The 12,930-nt window shown below is 37.4% G+C and overlaps 1 protein-coding gene across 1 annotated transcript in view; it reads left to right on the top strand.

Moving 5' to 3' along the window:
- LOC142342360 (neuronal acetylcholine receptor subunit non-alpha-2-like) overlaps nt 1–11,921 on the top strand; it is a 61,943-nt gene extending 50,022 nt beyond the window's left edge. The window contains exon 3 of the mRNA XM_075393659.1: nt 11,439–11,921. Coding sequence (XP_075249774.1) covers nt 11,439–11,869 — 431 coding nt within the window. The 3' untranslated portion in view covers nt 11,870–11,921. The remainder of the gene's footprint in view (nt 1–11,438) is intronic.
- Nucleotides 11,922–12,930: the final 1,009 nt, after the last annotated feature.

Here is a 12,930-nt window from a genome sequence, read left to right as displayed (position 1 = left end):
AACAATAGGTAATTAAAAAATTTGAACAGCCGATTGTGTGGCTGATTGAAAAGCCGACTGTGTAGGTTAAATAATAAGTAGATAAATAGCATTTGAACAGCTGATTGTGTGGTTAGTTGAAAAGAGGATAGTGTGGCTTAAGCAATAGGTAATTAAAAAAATTTGAACAGCCGATTGTGTGGCTGACTGAAAAGCCGACTGTGTAGCTTAAATAATAATTAGAATAAACAGCATTTGAACAGCTGTTTGGCTTGTTATTTAATTTAATAAACAGCTCTTGAACGCTTAATTTTTTGGAAAGCTTCAACTATTTGTTGGCTGTCAATTCCGAATCCAGGGGATTCCGATTGTAGCTCAACGGTAGGCTGCTTTTCCAATACTTAAGTTGTACTTCTATTTTCTTTTGCAAATTGTGTTACTAGAAATATTGGTCACATTTTGAATATGACGCACCGTTTTAAAATGTTTTTTCAGTGGGTATCTCGAGCGTTTCTTTCATGCGGCGGCGAAGTATTAAGCAAGTGTTTCTTTCAGTGAGTCTGTTAAATTTTTCAAGTTGTTCATTTCATGTTCCTTTCAGTGTTGTTAAGATGCATCAAACAGTAATTGCAGTAAGTGAAGGCCGTGTTATCTGCAGAAGGCCTGCTATAAATACCACTGCGCAGCCGCCAGAATCCAGCGCAAAGTTCGAAGATGAGTTAAGAAAAGAAATATGTGTGCTAAAAAGAAAATTAGACGAGATCAGTGCCAGAGTTGAGAAATTGGAAAAAGCAGCAATTGAATTAGTTGACCTCACAGCAGACGATAGCTTTGACTCTACTGTGTCAGTTCATACGGATGATTTGAGTGATGAGTTAGCAAACGGAATTTGAGGAGGATGCCTCAGCAACTTAAAAGCAGCTAGATTTTGTTTTAATCTGTTCTTATTTGAATGTAATTTTTTTGATATGGTCCTTTGTCGCACTGTTGATGTGATGAATCTGCCTACGGTTCTGTTTTAATTAGAAGTCAATTTTTTGTTTTTCAATCCAATTTAGTTTTGATTGCTATAGTGAAAATCATCTGAGCCGCCACGACAATGTTTTAAATGGTTCTAAGAACTGTCGCAATTGGTTTAATTTACCGGTTGTGTCATCTTTTTTCGTTTTAAGAGAAAATCTATGCTTGAGTGGTTAGTCATTTCAAAGGAAAAGGACGATGTCCAACTGATTACAGCGGATTCTGAAATGTGGGGCTCCACAGAATTCATTGACAAGGTAATGGCAAAAGAGGGGAAGGACGTTCTCTTGTTTAAGGACAATCAAGTCCGTACCTATATTGTTGTGAAGCACGGGTGCGGGAATTATGAGCCGGATCTTCAAAAACTCAGACAAGAATTCAGTCTTGGAAATACAAGCAACATATCCACTTCTCATCATGGCGTCTCTGTGGCCGGGAGTTCTAGGTCTGACGATTGTTTTTCTGAAGCCAGCAATGATGCAATCACGGTGGAGCGTCAAGCCAGTTCTACTTTGCCAACTGGTTCTCATGAATCTGACTTATGTAAAAGTATTGAATCGAAAAAGTAAGAGACCTCGAAAACAGCTAAGACGATTAAATTGGTTTCGGTTAGTTTTTCAACTACATCTTAATTGACGAGGATTATTGATAACCAACAAAAATGGCTTTTCTGAATGTTTAATGCTATGCTCTGTTATTTTTGATGAGAAACTGAGCAGGCTATTTAACTGGAGCATATTCTGTTTGAATTTTTTGACGCGCTTGTTGACTGTTTAGTGCTGTGATCATTATAAATCTGTCACAGAAGTCCTGCTCAACAATGAAAAGCGCGTTCATCAGATAATCAAAACGATGAAGCAGTCTTCTGATCGTGCGGCGGAAGATATGTGTACACTTAAGCGGACGTTGTCTCAAATAGTTAGTTCCCTTTTTTCTCTGAGCTTGTTTTTTTGTTTTTTGAGAAAACCATTTGTCGAGTTTTCGTGCAGGTCAGGAAACCGATGGACGGAGTTGATGATTTTGAGACAAGTCTGACGGAGTCCTCCTGCAGTCAAGATGAGGAAAAGGAAGACACTGATAATGATAATGCTCTAGACGAAAGTGCTCTTCTTAGCAAAGTAGAAAGGAAACCAAATGTCCAATTTGGTATCAACAACAAAAATCTTGACCTGATCTACAGTGGACATCAACGGTGGGACTATGGTCTAGCGCTCCGAAGATGGGTTTTTGGAGCTAATGGTCTTGCATATGAAATGATCCTGCCCAACAAAACACAAGGAAAAGTTCGGAAGTGTGCCTCAGTTGAAAAAATGCTGACGTTTTTCCGTAAGTTAGTTAATTCTATTTTGCACGTTGGTTTGACAACCAGTTGTTTTGAGATTGAAGAACTAAAAGAGTTCTCCTTTTTTCATTTTCACCTTTACAATAACATGGTTTGCATAGATGAGAATAGCAGGAGAAAGGTTTTTGAAAAAATATGTTGGTAATCGTTTTTTGCTTCTTTCTTAGGTGCAGTTGAGAGAAAATTCCCGCGAAATTTATTTCCTGACGCCAAGTCGCATGCTAAGAAAGCTGCAAACAAGACTGAACTCAACGTTAAGCAGAGACTCGAGGGTACAGGCAAATAAAGCCAGGAAAAGAAGGAACTCAAAAGAAAAGCTGCAATGAACAAGAGTACAAGCAGTCAATAGTTTTTGTGCAAATGTACTGCAGGAAGTCCTACCGATTTATTTTTTTCGGCACAGTTATTAGCCATCTCAAGAAGAGCTTTTGTGTTTCCTACTTAGTGAATTTTTTTTCCGATGAGGAGATATATAATCTGAGTTTCTTTTTCTGTGTTAGATTTTGCTTTTAATTTGTTCCCTTATTACTCAAGTTTTCTTTTTGATTGATGTTAAACTTATAAGATTTTCCGTAAATTCAATTTTCTCTGGTATGAAGTTTGTGGATTTAGACCTCTTTTGTTCGTGAAAAGTTTGCTGAATAAAATAATAGTTTCCCTTGAATGTTTTCACTTTCTTGTTATACATTTCGCGCCTAAGTGTCACCTTGTTTTTAGCCATACTTGATACGCCTCAAAAAGAAAAAATTTCATATCACATGACCGCTTTGTATAAAATTTTTAAAGAAATTTGTGCGCTTTGATGTTGTTTTTGTTTGTAGCTAAATAGAGATATCTTGTTTCCACGAACTACTTGTTTCCACGAAGTCCTGTTCCCTAAAATCTTGTTTCCATGCAGTAACGATGAGACAATTTTTGTGATGGCAATAATGTTTTTCACTGGTTTCAGAACCATGTCGCAAGTTTTTTCACGCCCTGCCAGTAAAAGACAAGTTAAAGAAACCCACTTTGAAACTGACCCTGAGACAGCAGTCCGTTGGAAAATTCAAGAGCAACATCAAGATAAAAAGTTCGTGTTTTATTGTGACAAAACAGCGGTAGTCGTTCCCTTCAACAGTTCGATGTGGGTCCTCGGCACTACTGAAGATAGCAAGCTGGCCTTAAAACCTGGAGATCAAATGAGGATCATCCACAAATCCAAGGATCCCGAGGCTATATTTTTGGGAAGCGGGAAATCAAAAGATGCTCACAATCACCAAAAAGAGACTCAAGACCGTCTATATAAAGGTTTACAGCCACTGTTTTTGAATAATCAGTCTACTGCTCCGCCTACTGAAAAGCAAATTGAGGATGAGACCCTAAGAAGAGGCTCAACCATTGTCTTCGAGTCTGCATTGATGAATGACGAGGGAACGGCGAAACGTAATACCCCTAAGAAAAACAAAGGCAAGCGTGACCCGCCAAATCCCCCACAGCAAATGAGAGAAACACCAAGTGTAGCAGGTGGTTCGCAAGGCGCACCCAATCTGCTGCTATTCGAACCCAAGAAAACTTTAAAGCTGCAAGACAAAATTTGCGACAAGGCTAGTCCGTTAATCTTATTTGTTTGTTTTAGCACTAGGTTTTGGTCTTTGATTTTTCTTGAACACGAGAAATGGCAAAAGCGCTAAAAGAAAAGGTCTTCAAAATTAAATTAGTTGCTCAGTGATTCTGATTCATGAAACGTTTTTGAAAACTTATATTAAAAAGTGCACAAAATTTTTTGAGTTGAGTTTTAGAGGATAGCAAAATTACTTTTTTAAAGGGGTGTGGCGAGCCGGTATGCATGGAATTCAAAAATTTTGTTGCGGAACACGAAACCAGAATGATCCGTGCTCATGCAGTCAGCAAAGTTGTCGCGAACAAAAGTGAAAAAAGCGGAGGAAGATCATCGCGGAGATAGGTGAAACGGTAACTGAGCATTTCAAATTTAGATTGTGTTACAAATAGAGATATATATTTTTAATGACAGTAATAATAATAAGAGTAGCATAAATAAAAGCGGCAATAATAATGATAATAATATTGCTTATTTACAAACTCCAAATTAAAAAATAGATGATTTTAACATCCGAGTAAGTAATAACAATATTCATAATCATCGGAAAAATAGTAAACGTATAATGTTCATGAAAAAAGAAAAGTAGTACTGTGTTCTAGTTCGAAGAACTGAAAGAAGTAGCGCGGTTACAGAAATTTGGTTTCCAATCGATTTATGAGGACGATGAACTCATTGCCACTTATTACCCTACAAGGGTCAATTTTAATGGCGAAAATTTGATGGATTTGAAGGCAAACAAGTTTCCTTCACAGCTTGGCCACAGTCTTAGAATTAAAATTTTTGGAGTCAATGGTTTAACCGAGGAAATGATTGACAGTTCTAAGTCTCCAGTTCGATCCGAAGCTCCATTAGAAAAAACATTAAAGTTTAAAGGTAATTGTTTTGTTAAATCTGCATCCATCAATCTATCTAATTAACTAACGATTGCAGCAAATCAGCTGTTGTTTTTTAATGCGTTTGTTAAATACTTGTTAACTAAAAGTTGATACTTATTAACTCAAAGTTACTGTTGCTTTCAATATCTGCTCTTCTGCTTTGAGAAAATTTACTTTCCATCCACTTCATTAATTTTTAGATGTGGTAATTCAAAATTATCCACTCAGCCCTAATCTGGCCTTTCAAAAAGCGAAAGATGCTGCTAATCAGGCAGGTAGAGAGAGAAGAAGCTTCAATAGGAAAAATGACGTTGTCACACCTATTACAAGCGAAGTGTGAAGAAAATTTGAATTTGTAGCCGAGAAGTAGAATTATCGTCTGAACCCCAATTCAGTCACTCAAAAGATGTTTTTTAAAGTTAGATTATATTTGTTCTCCAGCATATGCCTTCCTGTACTTATGTCAATCTGTAAAGTTTGCCTGTACTTTGTTAGTCCTCGCAGGATGTATTTATGCACTGCTGTTTATTCAGTGATACTTGTGTTTCTATAAATCAGCTTTGTATAGCTTTAGTCTAGAATCTTTAAAGTTTTTGCAGTTGTCTCAAAAAGCTACTGATCTTAATTTTTTTTTGATTGAAATAGAGTTTTATGCTACCTCTGTTTTAATTTCCACGGCGTTTAACGCTTTTTCGTTCGGTTCACATGTGTAAATTTATTTCTTCATTTTATCTTAGGATATATTCACTGGCTTGAGGGAACTATGTTTTTGATAAAAGAAGGGGATAGACATTGAGTGGAGTCTTTTTCGTACGCTTCCCTAAATATGCTGAGGTTACATATTGTTTTAATTGAGGTTTGGCAAAGTTGACGTCCTAATTTTTGCTCGTCGTTGTGCGTTTTTTGTTTATCAGCCTAAGTGTTAAGCTAATGCAAAGTTGTCGCTGGTTGTTCACGAGAAATAAGTCCAACGGTATTGGGTTTTTTTTTTAAATTCGCTCAGTTGTGCTATGTTCTCAATCACTGTTCAATCGAATGGTTCCAGGTATGGATGTTTGTGAACTTTTTTGTCCAGCAGAGGGTTTCATAGCACCTTTACATATCAACGATACTGAAAGAGAGCCTCATGCCCTCACTACTCTTATGTCACACAAGAAGAATTCAAGGCGCTGGAGAATGGAAATCGAAATTTCAAAAAACTCTGTCTTGACTTGCGTACAATCTATTGGGCAGCATACAATGACGGTTTTAGAATTGAGCGTGACAATTTTGGAGGGTTCTGCTTAGGAAATCGAAGTGGAAAAACCTTACCTACTGGAGAACTTAAAAATACAGTTGGATTGCTGGCAAGGAAACCAAAGAATAGAACTGTTGACGACTGGTCTCTCATGGAAGGTGAAAAATTAATGATAGGAATCGCAAGATGGGCTAACCACTCATGTGAACCCAATTGCGATTACTACATGGGTGGTGGCTATCATGGACGCGAATGCATCAGACTAAGGGCTTTGCGACCAATTGTAGACGGCGAAGAGTTAGTGACGTTCTACAACAGCAATTTTTTTGGCGATAACAACGCAGACTGTTTGTGTGGAATGACGCAGCTACACGGTAACCAGAATGTATCTTCAGATGAAACAATCAAAGACACTGTCCGTGAAATTGCTAAGAAACGATGCAGAAAATCTAAGCCCAGAATTTCCTTAGAGCCAATCGTGACACCAAAATTGCATCTGGAGGAGATGATTAAGTTTTACGAAGATTGCTCAAACAGCAGCGAACTCTCTCTGGAATTTGAAGCGCCTTTAGATGTTCAGGACGAAGAAAAATTGGACGAAATAGCTGCAAATGTTCCTCCTGTAGATAGTGGTGCAAATCAACTTGTGGAGGATGAGATTGAAAGTGATTCATTTGAAGGACTAGCTAATTTTAATGAGTTTGTTGACCAAAGTGGCAGTTTTTTATCGGATACTGACATAGCAGAAAGTAGTGGACTCGGTTTTAATGAAGTTTTTTCTCGTATGCGTTTGCGAGAAGTGAATGAAGTATCTGCAGGTAATTTAATTGCGTCTCTTTTAGCTATTGCGGCGCGTCATAATTGTTCAGATGCCCTTCTCTTCGGTCTTATAAAGAGAGACCAGGAACTATTTGATCATCAGACAATAACCCCTTTGGCCGTCAAAACTAAGTTTAGTGAGTTTTCTTCTCTTTATCAGGATGAAAAAATAACTCTCGAAAATGGTGAATTGATTGTTGTAAAGTTTAGACAACTGCTTGTTGACATAGTTGAGGAACACATAGATGAAATGCTCTTCTATGCAGCCAATAAGACCTTCAACGAAGACCTGCATATGCCAGAGTTTCGAATTATTGGAAATAAACTAACTGTTCGGTTAATTGTAAATAAAAATGGAGCTAACGTAAGCAAAAGTCCAGTCACATCGGCGTGGCCTCTTTTTATCTCTGTTGCTGACCTTCCTCCTAAAAAACGCCAAGGTTTCAAAATATTGTTCTTGCGGCTTTGTTTGTTGGATCTGGCTATCCTGATTTCAACCAGATGTTCCAACACATGATCAATGAGCTCTCCTCCGCAACGCTTTTGAAAGTAAGTAAAAGAAAAATTGAGTTAGGTTTCCAGCCAATTGTTTTTGTTGCCGATTTAATTGGAAAGGCAAAGGTTCTCAAAATGAAGCAGTTTAACGGCTTCTACGGATGTACCTTGTGCACTCAACGTGGATTTCACTTTGCGGGCTCTCATAGGTATCCCCACGATGAAAAATTTGTGATGAGGTCGCACGAGTCGCACCTATTGAATTTGAGAGAGCTTGAAAAGGGCAGAATCAGAGAAATTCAGTTAAAACACGGTCGAAAAGCAGACGCTGAAGTGAGGACCCAAGGTGTCAAAGGAAGAAGCATATTACTCTCTTTACTTCCCAATCAACCGTTGTCGTCCCCGATTGACCCAATGCACCAGCTTTTCTTGGGTGTTGCCAAAGACCTTCTCGGTTATATTTACGACAAGATGAGAGTCGAGCACCGTGGACAGTTGAACACTTTTCTGGGATCTGTTGCCCTTCCCAAGGAGCTTGAGAACACCGTGCGAAGTTTCGAGGCTTTATCAAACATGAAAGCAAAATAGCTGAAAACTATCCTCCTGTATTTACCTCCGGTTATTTTGTCCTCCTTTCTGTTTGGCGAGGACAAACGAAGCAACGAAGATGATCTCAAGAAATTGGTCTTTGCCGTTCGTGAGTTATACGACTCGAGTAAAAATGCAGAGCTTTGTGAAACTCTTCTTAAAGAGTTTTGCCTGAGTATGGCAGAAAAATGCAGCAGAATAGAATCAATCAATTTCCACCTTTTACGACACCTGAGTTGGCAAGTACGAAGTATTGGACCTCTTTTTACTACTTCTGCATTCATGTTCGAGTCTGCCAACAGGCTTCTCCTTGCCCCTCTTACTGAAACGGTGAATCATTGTCATGTTTTGGTTCAACGTTTTATTCGATCAAAGTTACTGGCGACTATTGAAGTTCAAGATGATTGCCTAACTCAATCATTAAATGAGTTGTCCACAAAAAAACCATTCGATGAAGCATTCGGAATGATTGAAACAGAGGCTACCCAAAATTTTAGACGTGTGCATCCCCGAAAACGTCTGTTTTGTAGAATTCGTGATTCGTTCTTTTTAACATCAGGAGCTTACGGTCGTGGGTCGCGCGCTGATATATTTGTTGCGATCTCATTGAACGAAGACATACTGTTAGGTGAAATTCTTTTTTTCTATGATGATGAAACAAAGAAGTGTGTTCTGCGAAAGAAGCATATTATCAGTAAGATCAAATTGGTAAGAGGTGCTTTCTCAGAGAGTGCAATCTTCGGTTTTGCTGTATCGGATTCTGAGGAGACTGTGGAAGTTCCTGTAGCTATGATTGCCTACAAACTGTTTCATTTTGTTTTCAAGGAGAAAAACTATTTAGTGAAAATAATGCGACACTTCGAACACAATTGACTCCACTATGTACCTCGATCTTTATTTTTTGATTATCTTCCTTGTGTCTCATTCAAACTGCTGAGAATTATTTTGACTCATTTGCTAATTCACACGAAATTGTTAGATAATTACTTTTCAGGTAAAATTTCATATTGACTCAACTTTTCAAATCTCATTTTTTTGTGTAAGTGTATTGAGGAACTTCAAATCAATTGAGATTCTACGTAGGTGTGTGGAAGTCCAAATAGGTTCTAATGGGGGATAATTTTTGTTCTAACTGGTCTGAGAAAAAAGTTCTTAACACGTTGTCAGATTTCGCGCTCAAAATACTATCTTTACAGAGTTTAACAAATAGTGTTTTTCCATATAGTGAAGGACTTATTCAAATCAATTGAGAGCCTACTTAGGAGTGGGCAAGTCCAAATAGGTTCTAAAGGAGAAGGAATTTTTGTTCTAGCTGGTCTGAGAAAATAGTACTTAACACGTTGTCAGATTTCGCGCTCAAATTACTATCTTTACAGAGTTTAACGAATAGTATTTTTCCATATAGTGAAGGACTTATTCAAATCAATTGAGGGCCTACTTAGGAGTGGGCAAGTCCAAATAGGTTTTAAGGGAGAAGGAATTTTTGTTCTAGCTGGTCTGAGAAAATAGTTCTTAACACGTTGTCAGATTTCGCGCTCAAAAAACTATCTTTACACAGTTTAACAAATAGTGTTTTTCCATATAATGAAGGACTTATTCAAATCAATGGAGGGCCTACTTAGGAGTGGGCAAGTCCAAATAGGTTCTAAAGGAGAAAGAAATTTTTTTCTAGCAGGTCTGAGAAAAAAGTACTTAACACGTTGTCAGATTTCGCGCTCAAAAAACTATCTTTACACAGTTTAACAAATAGTGTTTTTCCATATAGTGAAGGAATTATTCAAATCAATTGAGAGCCTACTTAGGAGTGGGCTTGTCCAAATAGGTTCTAAAGGAGAAGGAATTTTTGTTTCAGCTGGTCTGAGAAAATAGTACTTAACACGTTGTCAGATTTCGCGCTCAAAATACTATCTTTACAGAGTTTAACAAATAGTGTTTTTCCATATAGTGAAGGACTTATTCAAATCAATTGAGGGCCTACTTAGGAGTGGGCAAGTCCAAATAGGTTCTAAACGAGAAAGAATTTTTTTTAGCTGGTCTGAGAAAAAAGTTCTTAACACGTTGTCAGATTTCGCGCTCAAAAAACTATCTTTACACAGTTTAACAAATAGTGTTTTTCCATATAGTGAAGGACTTATTCAAATCAATTGAGGGCCTACTTAGGAGTGGGCAAGTCCAAATAGGTTTTAATGGAGAAGGAATTTTTGTTCTAGCTGGTCTGAGAAAATAGTACTTAACACGTTGTCAGATTTCGCGCTCAAAAAACTATCTTTACAGAGTTTAACAAAAAGTGTTTTTCCATATAGTGAAGGACTTATTCAAATCAATTGAGGGCCTACTTAGGAGTGGGCAAGTCCAAATAGGTTCTAAAAGAGAAAGAATTTTTTTTCTAGCTGGTCTGAGAAAAAAGTTCTTAACACGTTGTCAGATTTCGCGCTCAAAATCCTTTTTTTGTACATATTTTTGCTCTGCTTTGTTTAATTTTGTTTAGTTTTGTTTGGAGATAGAGTTTGAGCCCGGTTTTTTTACCAAATGCTCTGCTCAAAATCTACTATAGTTGTCTGTTTGTAACTCCGCCGTAGCCGGTCCCCAGCCCGGATGAGAAAGGAGGAGGGAAACACACCCAGAACATACTGGAAAAATCTCAACAAAGTCAGTTTTTTTAAACAGACTTGAGATAATTTTCCGACAATGTTATTGCTATTTTGTTTAAATTTCTGCTGTTATTTTATTAAATTTGTTTTATTTTGTTTGGAGATAGATTTTGAGCCCGGTTTTTGTACCGAATGCTCTGCTCAAAATCTCCTATAGTTGTTTGTTTGTAACTCCGCCGTAGCCGGTCCCCAGCCCGGATGAGAAAGGAGGAGGGAAACACACCCAGAACATACTGGAAAAATCTCAACAAAGTCAGTTTTTTTAAACAGACTTGAGATAATTTTCCGACAATTTTATTGCCAATTTATACATACTTTTGCTCGTTAATGATCAGAATTTAGCTCGTTAATGATCAGAATTTAGCTCGTTAATGATCAGAATTTAGCTCGTTAATGATCAGAATTTAGCTCGTTAATGATCAGAATTTAGCTCGTTAATGATCAGAATTTAGCTCGTTAATGATCAGACTTTAGCTCGTTAATGATCAGACTTTAGCTCGTTAATGATCAGATTTTAGGCAGACTTTGACTAGGAAGCTCGTTCATGTAGGCAGACTTTATTATGTTGCTCGTCCATGTAATCAAAAACGCGCTTTACCCCCCCCCTGTGCGTTTTTAATTGTCTGATCATTAACGCACACCTCGACCTGGGTATTGTTCTTTTGGACTTGATTGGAACATAAAAGTCCTCTTGTAAAAAAGAGTCTTTAAATGAAAAAAAAAACATATTGTAATTGGGATGAATAAATGCAAAAAAATTAAACAAATACTTCAATATTTAGAAATTTTGCAATGCTTCTAATACTTCTCAACTTGGGTTATCTCGTTTCAGTTGTGAATTTGAGCCTGAACAGCTGGAGGGTATGGATGGGACTAAAATTGCAGCGTTTTGTCACATCAAACTGGCTGATAATAATTGGGTTAACACCAATTTCTGAACAAGACCGTTATCAACATTTTGCCCTAGCCCGACATTCTCTTGGAAACGCGCTGAGCGAAGTTGGGTTGGGTACAATCAGAATCAAACTGACTGATGAAGAGGCAAAGGAGCAAAAATTGCAGAAGGAACACGCAAAGAATGAGATACGATGGAAGTTTTTTGCTATCGTTGTCGATCGAATTCTTTTAATTCTTCATGTTTTGATATTAGTTTCAACTTTGCTCTACTTTTCAATTTGGATGTATCTCGGAGTCCTGCGCAACAAGAAAACTGTGCTACCATTAGATCAGTTGGCTCCACCATTTATTGAGTACTTTGATTAAAAACACCACTAGACATTCATTTACTTGAACAGAGGATCATTATAACGATATAAAAAACTAAATAGCATTATTTTTTAATGTTTTCAATATACCTATATAATAGAATATCATGTTTAAAATTCCAGCGATTTTCTCAATAAAAATGCCTTGACAAGAGCGCATGAGTTTTTGTCGAGAACTTAAAAGATATTACACCATAGATGTTTATTTAGCAAGATTTTTGCAGGTTCGTTCCTGTTGAGCAATTTTTGTGTATTGTTGTTTACCTCGTCAGCTGTGAACAGTCTGTACCAATTTAGAGAAAATTAAAAATCAATCTTCTCCCATTAATCCGATTTCATGTGAATTTCATATGGTGAAAAGGCCAGCGCCGAGGAGTGATTTTCAAGTCTGTATATGGGATAATTGTACCGATGATCAATTCACATTGTGAGTTGAGAAATCAGTTGCGACCAGTTCTTGTCTCAAGTGTTAGCGTTTGCTCAGTCTTTACCAAACTTCGCGCGATTTTTTACTAAGGCGTATTTTTTGTGGTATACCTCTGCGTCGTAATGATGTCAATCTTGTAAAACGATCGGGTTTCTTGCAAACTACCATTTCAAAAGTTAACAAACTCTTGCAAAATATATCAATGATGCAATTAGTAAGAGAATGAGCCACCCTCCCGGGGGAGGTGAGGACCCTCTGTATTAAGATATGGTATAGCGGCCTTCCAGGAGTGAGGGTCCTCTCACATGTATTAAGATAGGGTATAGGTTAATTGAATACATAGGCTCCATGTATAAAGATTAGGAATGCAACCTCCGTGTATTAAGTTTAGGTATAGCCTACATGTACTAAGATTAGGAATAGAATCTACATGTATTAAGATCAGTTATAGTCGCCGCCATGTATTAAGATTAGTTATAGCCGCCGCAATGTATAAAGATTAGTTATAGCCGCCGGCATGTATCAAGATTAGTTATTACCACCGCCATGTATTAAGATCAGTTATAGCCGCCGACATGTTTTAAGATTAGTTATAGCATCCGACATGTATTAAGATTAGTTGTAGTTACCCG

Source organism: Convolutriloba macropyga, chromosome 7 (genome assembly GCF_964194025.1).
Source record: "Convolutriloba macropyga chromosome 7, txConMacr16.3, whole genome shotgun sequence".
NCBI classification, from domain to species: domain Eukaryota; kingdom Metazoa; phylum Xenacoelomorpha; order Acoela; family Convolutidae; genus Convolutriloba; species Convolutriloba macropyga.
Note: the sequence above shows the minus strand (reverse complement) of the source record. Positions and strands in the feature narration are given on the sequence as shown.